Source organism: Porcisia hertigi, chromosome 35 (genome assembly GCF_017918235.1).
Source record: "Porcisia hertigi strain C119 chromosome 35, whole genome shotgun sequence".
NCBI classification, from domain to species: domain Eukaryota; phylum Euglenozoa; class Kinetoplastea; order Trypanosomatida; family Trypanosomatidae; genus Porcisia; species Porcisia hertigi.
Window position 1 is genome coordinate 587,501 of NC_090594.1, and position 14,511 is coordinate 602,011.

At 56.4% G+C, this 14,511-nt stretch overlaps 2 protein-coding genes across 2 annotated transcripts; both read left to right on the forward strand.

The window, feature by feature from the left end:
• Positions 1–1,324: 1,324 nt before the first annotated feature.
• Positions 1,325–10,675, forward strand: JKF63_01135 (uncharacterized protein; the record flags this gene model as incomplete). Its single annotated transcript, XM_067897184.1, has 1 exon — positions 1,325–10,675. One exon carries the CDS (start codon positions 1,325–1,327, stop codon positions 10,673–10,675), a length of 9,351 nt encoding a protein of 3,116 aa, XP_067753341.1.
• Positions 10,676–11,612: 937 nt separating this feature from the next.
• On the forward strand, positions 11,613–12,596 carry JKF63_01136 (uncharacterized protein; the record flags this gene model as incomplete). Its single annotated transcript, XM_067897185.1, has 1 exon — positions 11,613–12,596. One exon carries the CDS (start codon positions 11,613–11,615, stop codon positions 12,594–12,596), a length of 984 nt encoding a protein of 327 aa, XP_067753342.1.
• Positions 12,597–14,511: the final 1,915 nt, after the last annotated feature.

Here is a 14,511-nt window from a genome sequence, read left to right on the forward strand (position 1 = left end):
AGCTCATAAGGAGTGAGCATCCTTTGTGACTTGCTCGTTACTGCCGTCGTTGCCCTTTCTCTTATTTTCCTATTGTCTTCTCTCTCTCTTTCTCTCTCGATTGTTTTTCTTTCCTTTGTGTGTTACGGTCGTCGCTTCCCTCCTCCTTTCCCTCGCCCTGCTTTGAATTTCTGGTGTCTTATTGCTCACTGTCTGCGCTTGTTGAGAGGGGGAGGGGGAAGCAAGAGTAGAGGGAGTCACGAAGATATAAAGGCGTTGGCCCTTTTCATAGTCTCCCGTTCCAAGGCACTCTCCCGCGTGTGTGTGTGTGTGTGCGCATGGGGTGTCTAGGAGCTCGAGAGGACTCACGTTACAATAAAAAAAAAGAGCAGCACATACATTGGACAGACAGACAAGAGAGAGGAAGAGACAGGAAGTGCGTCCTTCCCCATTCAAGTTTTGCTTTCTTCAAGCTTCAGACGTTTTTTTTTTTTTTTCGCGCTGCGGGCTACTCTCTGGGCTCCTTTCGCTACGCATTCTTTTCGCTTCGTTCGTAAGTGGTAGGGATTTTTTCTCCATCCAAGGAGCGCTTTGTGTTTTATTATTATTATTTTTATCTGCCGCCTCTCTCTCTTGTGTTTGCCGCTTGTTTTGCTTGACTTCTCTGCCAGCGTTCACGGTGTCGCTCTCGAGAGGTTGTGTGGAGCGGGGGAGCTGCGCTGGTGAAGCACATAAGACAAATTTGTCGATACAGAAGTGGTTCAAGAGAGGGCAGTCAGAAGAGTGAGACGGGTGCACGAATTTTGTTTGTCACCTCGTCTCTGTGTGGTTTTTGGCTTGACGTCACTTGTCCGGGGAGGGGGGGGGAGTGCGGAGGCATTTTTTTTGCGCCTTCTCGTTTCGCGCACGGTGTCCTTTAAAGAAACGGTTTCACATTTGCGGGGCCCTGGCGAGCCAAAAGAAGAGGCAAACATCACGGACATCTGCCGACGGACTGCTCTTTTCGAGGGTTGCCAAGCCGATTGCTGATCGGCACACGAATACTCTTCCCAGCATCCCACGTTTCGTTACACACCATACGTCAGGTCAGCAATCCACAATTCAGTGTTCCCCTCCCCTCCCCCCCCCCCAAAAAAAAAGGAGCAACCGCTACATGCCCGCACCTCGAAATCGCAAGGCCAGGGGCCATAATGCCACCCTTACCCCTCGTCAACCAGTCCTACAGGTGGATGCTTTGGCCTCATCGCATACTACTTCGGGGTCCAAAGCGGCAACGCCGCGAGTTGTCAGAACAGGGAGCAAGACTAGCGCCAGCTCATGTCACCACACCAGGCGTCGTGCGAGCATGCTGTCGACACTCCGTCTTCCAGTGCACGAGGGGGTGGTGGTAGATAAGGCGCAGATAGCTTGTATTAGCGATGAGGGCTTGCCGGCCTCACCACGGCCACGCGTGGCGTCGCCTTTCCGCTGTGGCACACCGTCCATGGCATCTTTGTTCCGTGCGGGCTCCATCTCTAGCGAGAACGTGCCACCCCCGTCGGTTATCCAACACATTGAGGGTCGACTTTGGTACGTGACAGGGAAGTATGGTCCAGGGAAGAGGAATTCCTCGGCGCAGTGGGTCATATGCGAAGACCATCGGCTTTCTGTGTACAGTAGTTGGGCCAAGAGCAGCCGACTTGTGGAGGAGGTGCGCTTTGAGCGTGTACGTATCATTTTCAACTTTTTACACCGCCACAAACATCCGCATGAAATGGGGAGTTGCGCCCCGGAGACGCGTCGCTTGACGATCCACCGCAATGAGCCCCGCACTGCAGCAGAGTCGCGGTATGTGTTCCAGGTACGTGACCAGCCTCCTACCGCCGTCCTTGGCGGGTACTACTACTTTGGTGTCGAGTGTTCGATGCGCGACTCGGTCTCAGACACGCTTCACCGAAATTTTGCAATATTTTGCACCGATCATTCGGATGATCACCGCCAGTGGCTCGGTTTCTGGGAGGAAATGCAGCTTCGGTACCCTATGCTGCGGAATAGAGACGTGAGGGCCGTTTCCATGGACATGAGCACGATGATATCGAGCGAGTTCGTTTTTCCCCAGCCGGCAGCGAGCCTCATAGAAGAAGAACAATGCACCAGCGATACGGACACGGCGAGCAACTCCGAGTTGCCGTCGTCGATCCACAGGGATGACGACAGCCTTGCCGCCACTCATGCGCCGCGGCTTACTGATAGCGAACATGAGCTTCCTCCTCCGAAGGGCAGCATGCTCCCTCCGTCTTTTACACTGCGGGCCAGTGCTGACGTCAATGACGGGCATCGTAGCCTGCAAGGTTACTTCCACGGCGATGATGAGGGGATAGAGGCCGGAGGCGTTGATCAGTGGACTACATTGATCACTGATGCGGAGCGGCAAGCGCGCGACGGGATTGAACTCATGGAGGCTGCGACGCGCAGTTTGTTGGGGGCTAACCAGATGCTGCGCAGTTTCGTGCACCACGTTGCGTCAACAGCAACTCCTCTTCCTTCTGTGGCGCTGGAGTCAGGAAAAAGTGAGGACCCTACCGGCGACGGGTCCGAGGGTGACGTCGTGTTGCGTGATGACTGCACGATAGGTGCGCTGCAGACGGAGCTGAAGGCGCTGTGCGCGTCCCTCAATATAGCAGAAACCCATTGTGCTGGCCCAGCGGCGGGGTGTACCGGCGAGGAGAATCAGGTCTTGGCGGCATATGAACGGGAATTGGCGGAGCTGCGCGACCAAAATGCAGCGCTGAGGAACGAGCTCGACACTAGCCTAGCTACCGTAACGAGGCATGTTGAGAAGGCACTAGAAAAGTGGATTCTGACCGATGATGTGGACCTTGCTGACTCAGATGCGGGCAGTGGGGGTAGCCACACCGGAGGTGTCGAACTTGTTTCGCCCGTGGGTAGACAGCGATATTTGGCAGCGGATGAGGCCCTCGTGCGGGCTCTAGTGGACGCCGCCTTTGACCGAAAATCATCTGCCGCTGTCTTTGCCTCTTCCGGCGGCTTCCCAACCTATGCGAAGATCAACACTCAGGATGAGTCTGCCTTCGGATTGCAGGCGTCCTACCCCGCTATCCCGACCGGCACCGATGTGTGTGAGGAGGTCGTTACTACCGGATACTCTCTAGGTACTGCATCCGTTTCCCCTCAGGCTTGGCGTGCACCCGACAGCGATGCACACCACTCGGACACATCGAACGCGGCAGGGGCTTTGGCGGCTTCTCCTCCAGCTTTGGTGCAACAACACTTGAGCACCTTTGCCCTGGAACACGCTCGCCGTCTAGGTGGGGATGATTCAGCATCCTCTGTTTCGGCAGATCGAGATTTTCTTCTGTATTATGTGATGGAGGAGGTTGTTGCGGCCTTCAACAGGTTAGTGGAAGTCCCATCCAGGGCCACGTGCGTCTCGAACACTAACGGCGGCGTCTCCGCGTCAAGTTCACTGGCCACCGCGGTGTCATCGTGGCTCTCCGTGCTAAACCGTTGTCTCCTGCGTAATATTAATGGGGCTGGAGCGGTGTCCGATGCTGACACTAGCACTCAAATCCCGCTCGCCGCCGCCGATATCAGTGGATCTGCAGAGTGTACTTCGTGCCCTGTTGACTCCGCAGCCGCTGGAGACGGCGCGTCTCAGAATGGCTCCTCTGCCGATGTATCTTCTTTTATGCGACAAACCCGCACACGGGCACCTCTCACAGATGAAGGGGCGGCCATCGTCAGCGATTTTCATCGCACAGTTCAAGACGTCGTTGTGTGGATTCTCCACTTGCAGCGTGAGCAGCAGCGACACGTGGCATATGTTGCGACTTTGGATGGCTTGACATGTCAGTATGACCTGTTTCGCCCCCTGAAAGTCATCGAAGGAGAACTGGAGAGGGCAGCAACGTGCGCTCAATCTGCAGCAGCAGCAGCCAAGAGTGCGAGGGACACTGAATGTTCACACAATGAGGGTGCTAGCCCCGACACGCGGGCCCTCACCGCAGTCCCCGTCTCTGGCGTCTCTGATGACGGCTATGAGGATGCTGAAAGCCATCCAGGGCAGGGTCCAGATGCGCGCGACGTTGAGGGCTGCCTCAAAGCACGCCTGCAGCACGCTGTGGATGTATTTGACAGCAAATGCAAGGAGGCTTCGGCGCTCCGACGTTTGCTGACCACAATACTCTACGGAAATGCAGCGGTGCTTCAGTGTCCGGACTCATCCGATGAGATCGCTGCTGCATCGACAATGAGTGCCGCTGCAGCTTGTGAAGCGTTTCGCGCGGCTAAAGACGCAGGCATTGGCGACTTGGACAAACTTCGAGATACCGCGGAGGCATCCGTGGCGGCAAGAGCAAGGGAGGAGATGTGGGCCAATACCCTCACGCCAGCTGTGTTGCAAGCGTGCGCGGACGCACTCATTGGTGCTTCATGTGTCCAGGATCTGGTACGCTCATTGCAGTTGACACTCGGTCGCTGTCCTGAAGCAGGAGGCCTGCCTGCCTGGGATGAGGGAACTGTTCAAGTACCGCCGCTATCGCAGCATAATTTGTGCGGCCTCGTGCAAGAGCTTCACCAGTGCCTCGCTACGGAGCAGGCGGGCTGCGATCAACTGTTGAATGGAGTGATGCGGATATTCACCTCGATTGGCTCTTGTGAGAGGGAGCGAGTAGCGGCAGCCGCCTGCTCGACCGCGATGGCGACAACAACCAACGCAGAAGCCGTTAAAACTGATTCCTCGCATGTGTGGGAGGCGTACAAGTATAGCGCTAATGAAACACAAGGTGGACAACAGCGCAGTCTCGACGAGCCTGTGAAGACAGCGTCCAAGCCTTACTGTGCTTCGCCTCCCGCACAGACCGAGGCAGACAGCGAGTCTGAGCCGCACAGGTCTGCTTCAGGTGCCGTGGTTCCCCTTATGCAGAGGCTTTCTGCCAGTATAGCCAGTACGCAAGCAGCGCTTCGGCATCTCGTTGGAATCCTCCTCCGACACGGCGTAGGTGCAGGTGCATCCTTGTCAGAGGCGCTGCTCGTCCTTCCCACCGTGAACCACATGGGCTCACCAAATATTCACTCTTTTGAACAGGATGGGACGTCACCAAGTGGGTGCGCAGGTGTGCTAGCAGGTGCATTCGAGGATCTACTGAAAAGGAGCGAGGAAGCGGCAAGTGAGCGACGCGAGTGGATACGGCAGCTCTTTTGCTGGATCAAAGACTTTCATCTGGCCTTTGCTGATGACACCGCGCCTACAGGGGCATTGGGACCGCTCTGCGACATGTCCACCGCGCTGGCGGCCTATGATCAGTTGCTCGAAGAGCTTTCCTCTACCCAAAGCCAGTACCTTAGTAGAGTTGATGCGGTGGAGGCGCTGTTAGGGACAACCAACTGTGCGTGTATCATCTCGGCTCCTGAGATCGGCGATGGAATGGGGCACGCTGACACTGCAGTGCTTGCCGCTGCTGCCGAGGCGGACATAGCAGAGGCTCTGCATGCATCGCGTGTGCACATCAGCGTTCCAGCAGCTTCGTTCGACCGTTTCCAACGTCTAGTGCGGGTGAATGTAATCATTGTTCATGACGCCCACCGACTTACATGGGCCTCTTTGGCGAGCGCCATACGCGATTGCCCATGTACACGTCTACGGGAAGTACTCAAGGGCGCAACACTCGATTTTGTTGCGACCACTCTCGACTCACACCAGGAACATATACCCCACCCAACCATCGTCGACACCCCAGAGAGTATCAGCACCGTGGAGAACCTTGTTCAGAGCATGCAGCACCGCGCCGCGAAGATGTCCGCCATTCTTAGCTTCGAACAAAAAATCCTTGCTCTGCTCCCTAGTCCGCCGGAGGCGGCTGTGAGGCATCCCACGCTGCCCACCGCAAACGACCCCAGACTGGCCTGTGAGGCAGAGAACTCCTCGATTGACATGCCCGGAACCACACATAGCACAGAGCATCGAAGCGACCATTTTCACCAGCCTGACTCCGCAGCACTCTCGCCTCCCGTCACCCTTGATTCCAGCATCCCACGATTCCCCGCCGCCAGTCCGCCTCCTCTACAATATCAATGCGCCGGTTCCGCACAAGCCCCACTCAGCATGCAGCACTCTGCTGAAGAGCTGCACTTGACTGTTCTCGCAGATGAACCGCAGACCGTAGTCGACTCGCTGCGCTCCGGTCACGACACCGCTCGCTCCCGAAGCACCGCTTTTTCCACAGCTACCGCGGGGAGTCCTCAACATATAATTCCTCACAGCCTGGCCCACACTCCAAATATCGTCCCTTCCAGCCACCTCAACAGCCCTCATCGCCAGGACCTTTGTTACTTCCCTGAGAAACTCGAAGTACCGCCGGCCGCGGCGCAGCTGGCGGAGTGTGCCGACGCTGTGGTGAGCACACGCGCCGAGGACGCTGAGGGGCTGCGTCGGATCGCGGAGGCCTTGGGCATGGCGCCAGACGCGTACGCTGGCGAGTACGACGGGACGCCGGTGCCGACCGCGGCGCAGCTGGCGGAGTGTGCCGACGCTGTGGTGAGCACACGCGCGGAGGACGCTGAGGGGCTGCGTCGGATCGCAGAGGCCTTGGGCATGGCGCCGGACGCGTACGCTGGCGAGTATGACGGGACGCCGGTGCCGACCGCGGCGCAGCTGGCGGAGTGTGCCGGCGCTGTGGTGAGCACACGCGCCGAGGACGCTGAGGGGCTGCGTCGGATCGCGGAGGCCTTGGGCATGGCGCCGGACGCGTACGCTGGCGAGTACGACGGGACGCCGGTGCCGACCGCAGCGCAGCTGGCGGAGTGCGTTGGCGCTGTGGTGAGTACACGCGCCGAGGACGTTGGAGGGGATAGCCGGACAGGGCCTTCTGGCTCTGGGGGGGCCGAGCCTGTGCAGGTGTGTACAAAGGGTTTGGCGGATTCAGGTATGCGATACATGATGGATGTAGATGAGATGGAGGCGGCTCTCGGAGTTCTGGTGGCCCTGGGTGACGTGATGGAGGGTGCAGGGGTGGTGAGTGGCGTTGCGGAGGAGGGATGGTGGAGGTGCAGTGGCCGTGGCCGCTGGGAGGCTGGTGCTAGGCTGGTAAGGCAGCTTTCAACGGCGGTTGGGGAGTCTCGGGAAGAGCTTGGAGAGTTTACGGAGCGAATGAAGCAGGTCGAGGATCAGCTGTCAGACATGGAGCATGATCACAAGGAATCATGTGAGACCATCGCAGCTGCTTTGGAGAAGCTGCGCAGCGGCTTGGGGGAGGTAGATCTCGAAAATGCCGGCGAGGTTTCACCTCCCTCTTCGAGTAGGTCCACGGTGTGCGGGACGCTCTATGCCAGTCTCAGACAACTCACGAGCGAGGTCTCAGAGGTTACGCTCGCGCTCAGGCGAGTGAAGGTGCTGCTAGACGAGCATAATGCCGAGGAGAAGCGTATGACGCACCTCGAGGAGATGAGTTTTCCCGTTGCACATCAAGACGGCGGTGACACACTCTTAGCAGGTTTGGTTGTTACGTATGAGGATGTCGTCGCCGGTGTGCATGCAAAGGTAGACGCGCTGAAGAGGGAACGAGAGAGGCGAGCAGCGATGGAGACGGTTTTGAGAAACTTTTTGAGCGCTGTTTTTGATGGAGAGACAGCTTTCGAGGAGGAGGTGTCGCCGTGTGCGCTATCGTTTTCACCACAGCGATCTGTTGAGGGAAGAGAAAGGATGGCACCGGGAGACTCCAACGCCAGTGTCAGTGGAGAGTCGTCCTTGCCGCGCTTACGATGCCTTTTGCCCTCCTGCAGCGGGAATGCGGACTCGCAGCTTGGGGGAAACGACAGAAGCTTTGCAACGCAGTCGCTTGGAGGTGTTACTGACGCGCTGGAGAAGGTGTGTCGCCAGACGAAGCAGGCTGAGAACGCTATTGCGACACTGCGGGCTGCTGTTGCTGCGACGTGGAAGGCACTGGGCGGCGAGGATGACGCGGCGCACACGTCAGACAGTGAGGCAGGCAGGCTGCTGGTGGAGTTGGCGCAGAGCATTGCTGATAGCCTCGGGTCTTTCACGAGCCTCCTGGAACCACTGGAGAGGAGTGATTCCACAACAAGTGGACGCGAGCCGCTTGCGCACTTGATAGATCGTATCAAGGAGAAGTTTTGCAGCAGTCTAGGACGTTTGATGCCCACACAGTCACTTACCAAGGGGGAGGAAGTGCCGCTAATATACAACGAGGTCATTTCTACAGGACGGTCGCCACGGTCGTCGCTGAATCGGCATCTGCCGCGCAAACAGAAGCCTGTCGCGCCGGAGCTCGTGTGCGCGGAGAGCTTTCATCTTTCCCAGCAGGTGGTGCATAACAATGGCAGCTTTTTCTCGTCGGCGACTGCAATGCTGAAGGTGCGGCCTCTGCCGCCGCCTGAACCACCCGTCTCAGCCGAGGATCTCAGAAGAGAGACGGAGTACCGTATGGAGGAGCTGGATGTGCTACGGAAAGGCTGCGGCGCTGCCCTCGGAATACTGGATCCCTCGCTGCAGGTGTCCGATATGGACTGTAACACCATGGTTATGCATCTGGCCGGGCACTGCACAGACGTTCAGGCGGCGATCCAGATCACAGACGCTATCTTCGAGGATGACATGATATTGGGGGTGAGCACTGCTGCTGCAACCTACAAAGCCAATCACCCTTCTGCAGACGAGGACTCGTTGTCAGCGCGATGCAGTGTTCTCGTGGGCGTTCTCAAGTCCTTTGCCAACTTGTGCGAGTCGCTTCAGCAGACGCAGGCCAATATGGAGAAGCAGCAGAGATTTCTCATGGACAATGAAGACCAGCAAACATCTGAGCTACGACACGCGCTAATGGAGTTGGAGGAGCAGCTGCACGACAGCAACGCGGTGCGAATAGAGTCGCAGAAAGCTAGAGAGGCAGCAGAGGAGAGGGCGGCTGAGTTGTCGTCTGCGCTGGAGGTAGCGCAGAGCGAGCTTGCTGATTTGCAGAGGGTCCGAGACGACTTGGAAGAGTCGCGGGTTCAGCTCAGGCAGCAACATGATGACGATGCAGGTGAGCTGCATTACATCGAGGAAAGACTGACGTCCTTGTCAAGCGATGTTATAGCGCTGCAACGGATGTTGGAGGAAGCCAGCAATGTTGTGCATCAGCAGTTATTGGGGCTGTGTCAGAGGCTTCACTTAACGCTCCTGGGAAAAGAGGCGTCAAAGCCTGGGGTGCTTGCCGAAAGCAAGGCCCAAGAGACACTCCTTCCAACTCTTCATGCAATAGTCACTACGCTCCAGAGCGCTGTGGACGAGTTGGCTTCATTTTCTACTGAAGGCAAGAGGATATCAGTCATGGTTTCCGAGGAGCGTATTCAAGCCGCACACCAGGCCGCGGCACTGAAGGGTCAGCTTGCTGCTGTTACAGAGGCCAAGGAGGAGACAGAGGCGGCGGCGAAGCACCTGAGGCAGGCTAAGGACACACTTGAGAACGAAGTCGAGACCCTAAATCGCGCTCTTCGCAAGAGTGCGGCAATGTTGGAGGACGAGGAGACGAATCACCAGCGTCAGTTGCGCCAGGTACAGGTCACCGCTGAGGATCTGTTGGCGGTTTTACAAAAACGGTTAGACCATGCCACGTGTGCGCACAGGGAAGAGAAACGACTGCGAGCGGCTTCTGACGACAATGTGCAAAGGTTGCGCGCCGCTCTCGCGGAGATGAAGTCTGCGCTGACGCGGCAGAAGCGCTGCGTATCCGAGGAAGCGATGACGCAGCGTGAAGTGAGCGCGCGGCGCATAGCCTCCCTGGAGGCAGACATTTCTGCAGCCCGCCTGCGCATTGACGAGTTGGCGCACACTCTTCGTTGTGCGACGGACGACAAAGGGAAGGCTGAACGGGCTCTCGAGGCCGAGACGCAGGTGAGAGCTAAGCTGGTTGCTGAGCTGGCGGAGGCGCATGTGCAGCTGCGTGCGGGTAGTGATGTGCTGTCTAGCATATGTGCGAGCATTGTTTCAACTGGACTAGTGCCATCAACGACGTCGTCCGCACCCTTGTCAGCGTTACTAGTAAAGGCCCCGGAGCTTCTTGCAGCTGTTCTGGGGCATCTTGAGATGCTGCAGTCTGCGTCAGAGGCCCGAAAGGCGGCTCGGCAACAACGTCAAAACAGAGGCATCCAGTGCGAGGGGGTCGTGGTGGAAACACTGGCTGCGTTTTCAGACATTTGGGCTGCCGCAGTCAAAACCGGACGCACACCAGCGCGACTCAACGAGGCGTGGTTGACACCGACGGACAAGGCTGAGGTAGTTATGAGTGTCCTGGAACACAGTGACTCACCGCAGTTAGAGGACCTTGCGGCTACCCGACAACGCCTGCTCGTTTTGTTGTGTCACCAAAGGGTGAGTCACCAAGTGCGGTCAGCAGCACTAGGGTCTCTCGAACATGTCACGACTGCGACTCTCCTTGAAGCCTACCATGACGTTTTGGAAGGGCACTACGAGTCGCGACAAGCTGCGCTTGAGCAAGAGCTGAGTAGTGCGCAAAGCAAGGCTCAGAATCTCTTGGCGCGACTGCAGGAGCAAGAAGAGCAGCACGCAGCGGAGACGGAGGCGATGGAAATTCAGATTGGCCACATGCGTCAGATGGTTCAGAAGAAGATCATAGCAGATGAGATTGCTGAACAGCAACTGCGAGAGACGAGTGCTGCTGCAGCGGTGCTCCCCGTACTCTAGTCGCTGCTGTTGCGCTCGACGCTCGCTGCGTACACCTCTACACACGCACTCATTTGGCTTTCTACGTGCGTGTGTGCGATTTGAGGTGTCGACCATCAGGTACTCTGTCCCATTCCTCTTCCCTGGCGCATGTTCGGGTTGGCGGAGGTTTTTCCACTTTTCTCCACTCTCTTCTTCCTTGTGCGGCAGAATGTGGTCCTCTGGATTGACAGTCACAGTCAATACACTTTACTTGTCCCCCCCCCTTGTGTGTCGGCAGTTTGTTCAGGCCGCACCACAAACGGTTCATGCTGCTGCTGCTGCTGCTCCTGCTACTGCGGCCGCCTCCTACGCTATGCACGAATCAAGTAATGATACCTCACCACATTTAGTCTTTCCGGTGATTTCTTTTGGTTTCTGCAAAGTCTTCCCGCCTTGAAAAACACTCATGTGTCGTCTCTGCAGCAACGCGGGTGTGTATATTTTAAGCCGTCTCCACTAGTGCTCCTTTCTGACATCGCGTTCTCGCCAAACACGTTGGGGCCATTTAGGCGACTGTTCTTCATGTCCCTTGTCGTTTTATTCCTCGCCTGTCGTCCGTGGATGCACGTTCCCCCCGGAAAAAAAAGAGAAAAGTGTCGAGCATTCAAACGCGAAGGACTTGTAACCCCCATGCACACACGAAAAGAGTTTTTTTTTTTTGCACTCTGTGCCTCGCGCGCGCCCTATTCTTCACTATTCATTCCTGGTTCCTCCCATTTTTTTTTACCCCCCCCCTCTGTAAAATCTCCATAAGTTGCATCTGGCGTATGTTGCACACCCCATACTTGTACGCGCCCCAACTAATTGAAGCTGCTATAACGCCTCTTCCTTTCACTCCGTCACCACCGTGTCTTCTCAGTTCCTCATCCTGCTCCCCCTGGCAGGGAAAAAAGAACTTTACAAAAACAGCACCACTATGACGGACTCCGCGGCAAAGACACTGCCGGCGCTCGCAATGACCGAGGCAGAGCTCTGCAACGCTTTGCAGCCCGCCCCTCTACATAAGGTGAAGAACTTCTCTGCTGCGACCATCACAGCCGATTGCACCACTGCGGTGGCTGTTGCCCTCACAGCGGCTATTCCGATTTCTATAATTGACTACAGCATCATGGCGAGAGTGGCGGGTGTCGCTCCGAGTAGCACACAGGAGCTTATCAAGGGTCTTAAAACGGTAGCCCTTCGCCCTCACAAGTTTTTTCTCCCATGCGCGGAGAACAAATGCAGTTTGGTGTACCGCGTCTGTGCAACAACGTACGGCTGTACGTACGTGGGCTCTAATCTGGCAAAGAGTTACTGTGAATCGCACGGAATGGAAAAAAATGCGAATTTGGCTGCCGGCATTGTGAGTGGTGTTGTGAACACCGTCTTCACAATATGGAAAGATAGCATCATCCTGCGCGCTCTGCCGCCGGCAAATGCGAAGGATTTGTCTAGTGCGAAGAAGCCGGTGCCGTTCTTGACGCGCGCACTCTTTTGTGGGCGTGATACGCTAACTTGTGTGGCCGCCTTTACGTTCGTGCCCTATGTCGCGTCGTGGATCTCGGGCTACGCGTACTACCAGAAGCGACTGCCGCAAGCCCCCGATGCTGTCCTTCCTGAGAACGAAGGAAAGACGCGCCTGCCCATCTCGTGTGTCGACACAGCGCAGATGTTGACGCCTGCCCTTCTGCAGACGGTGACAACGCTGATGCACATCACGGCTATTCGGTACCGACAGACACACCCGAATTTCTCACTGAAAGATCTTTTCGACAGCTTGCAGAGCACGTACGTCTCCTCAACGCTCTTGCGCATGTGCCGCATTATGCCGGCATTTGGAATTGGCGGCATCATGAATCGAGAAATGCGCTCCTCGTTGCTGGACAAAGTGGAGCCTGACGTGAAGGCGACCATTGTGTAATCAACCTGTGTTTGGGAAAGGGAAATGGGGCAAAGCAGGCACGCGGGTGGTTAGGGTGCATGCTGCAAGGTCCCGTAGGTCTTTTCCATAAAAAGCATTCTGCGGCGGCCCGCCCTCGGTTGGGGGATCGCCCACAGAAAAAAAGGCCAACTGCCTTCACACGTTTCCATTTACGCATGTAGTTGCGTTGAAATTCGTGTTTTGCTGTAATGGGGGTGTATGGGTATGCAGATCCTTTATTTAGCTCCTCCTCGACGTTCTTCAGGATCACCATCTTTTCTTGCGCGCGGCTCCTTTCCTCTCACTTGACATATATGTAGACGTTACTGCTTCTTTCATTTATTCGGTTCCCCCCCCCTCCTCCCCTCCCCTCCCCTCCCCAGGTATTTTCAAGTCTGCGTGGGCGTGTGTGGGGGTAATGGTGGTGGGCATGGCGTCGCATGCTAATGAGGGGGCTGTCCATTATCCTGTGAAAAAGAGGCTCAAGAGGAGGGGACACGGCGTGTGAAGTGACGGCACAATGAAAAAAAGGTTGGTGCTGATTGTGGGTGGTGGGCCACAGTTCGGTGACGCAGCAGGAGGGAGGCATCGCGCTCATGTACATTCGGGGCGGATCAGCAGAGGTCTCTTGTTTTTTTTCTCTCTCCCCCCCACCCCCCAGGGGCGCGCCTCTTTGGACTCTCTTTAATCTCCCTTTGCGCCCCCCCCTCCTGCGCTGAACCCCTTCCCCTTAATATCATTCCCCTCATTTCTTTCCGTCTAGACGATTGTGCGGCTGTGGCTTTCTTCCACAGGATTCTTAGTTTTTTTGTTTTTGTTGCGTGGTGAGACAGTAGGTGCTGCAAAACACCTTCATTTGGTATCGCTTCTACATGTTCTCTATGGTTGTGTATTTACACGTTTTCTCGTGTATATGTGTATATGTGTATGCGCATATATGTATGTGTGTATTTCGTCTCCTATCGTATCGTGAAATTGATTTTTGTTGTTTTTGAGGTTTCATGTTTCGGAGACGGCGAGGGCACCTTTATTTTTCTTTACTCCACAGATTGGGATCGCTGCAAAGTCGTGCAAGTGTCTTCCGGGTGAACGACGGTGTCCGCTTCAAAGGGGCAAGGACGCGAAGTAAAGCGCGTATGTCACCTGGAAGAGGTTACAGAGGTATGAGAGAGGGGTGGGCTCTGCATGACCATTACGTGAGGTGCGCGGCTGTTATGTCTGGTGGTATTTCTTCCTCTCACTGTCTGTCTGGCGATCACACTCGGGGCTGTGCCTGCGTGCTTGAGGGACCGTGACTAGTCTCCAAACTTGCCTGCCTCCTTCCTTTGCCACTTTCCGAGTAATAGGTACCCCCCCCCCCCCCCACAACACACTCATCTGACCAGTGTGGGCCTTTCCCTTCCTGCTTTTGGGGCTGGTGGTGGCACTCCTCCCCGGGCCAACTCCCTTGAAGATTAGACGGTAATTTACATACGATCCCCCCTCCCTCCTCCCCTACACACACACACACACTCGTTTTATCATTTCATTTGTTTCGTGTGATGACTGCATTTCAACTGTGCACCGCGTCTTGCGCCGTCCTACGTATCGTCTCTTGCCACTGTTGTGTGACTGCCCCCTTCCTATGTGCGCCCTTCTTGTTTATAATCATGGAATCGCATGCACCAAACTACTACTCCCGTGCTTTTTTTTTCTGTCCCCCCCCCCTCCCCCTCCCCGCGACCCCCCGCCCTAATGCCAGAGGACACCTCAGCATGAGGGTTTCAGTGAGGTCCAGCGCTCACTTCGCGACGAGGCCAGGCAGGCCCCCCATCCCCCCCCCTGCCAACGCCAAACCACTCCTGCTGGCGAGGGTGTCCCGCACCTCTGGCGTGGCTAACTCAGCGATTTGCTGCCACCGATGTTCGCAGTAGGG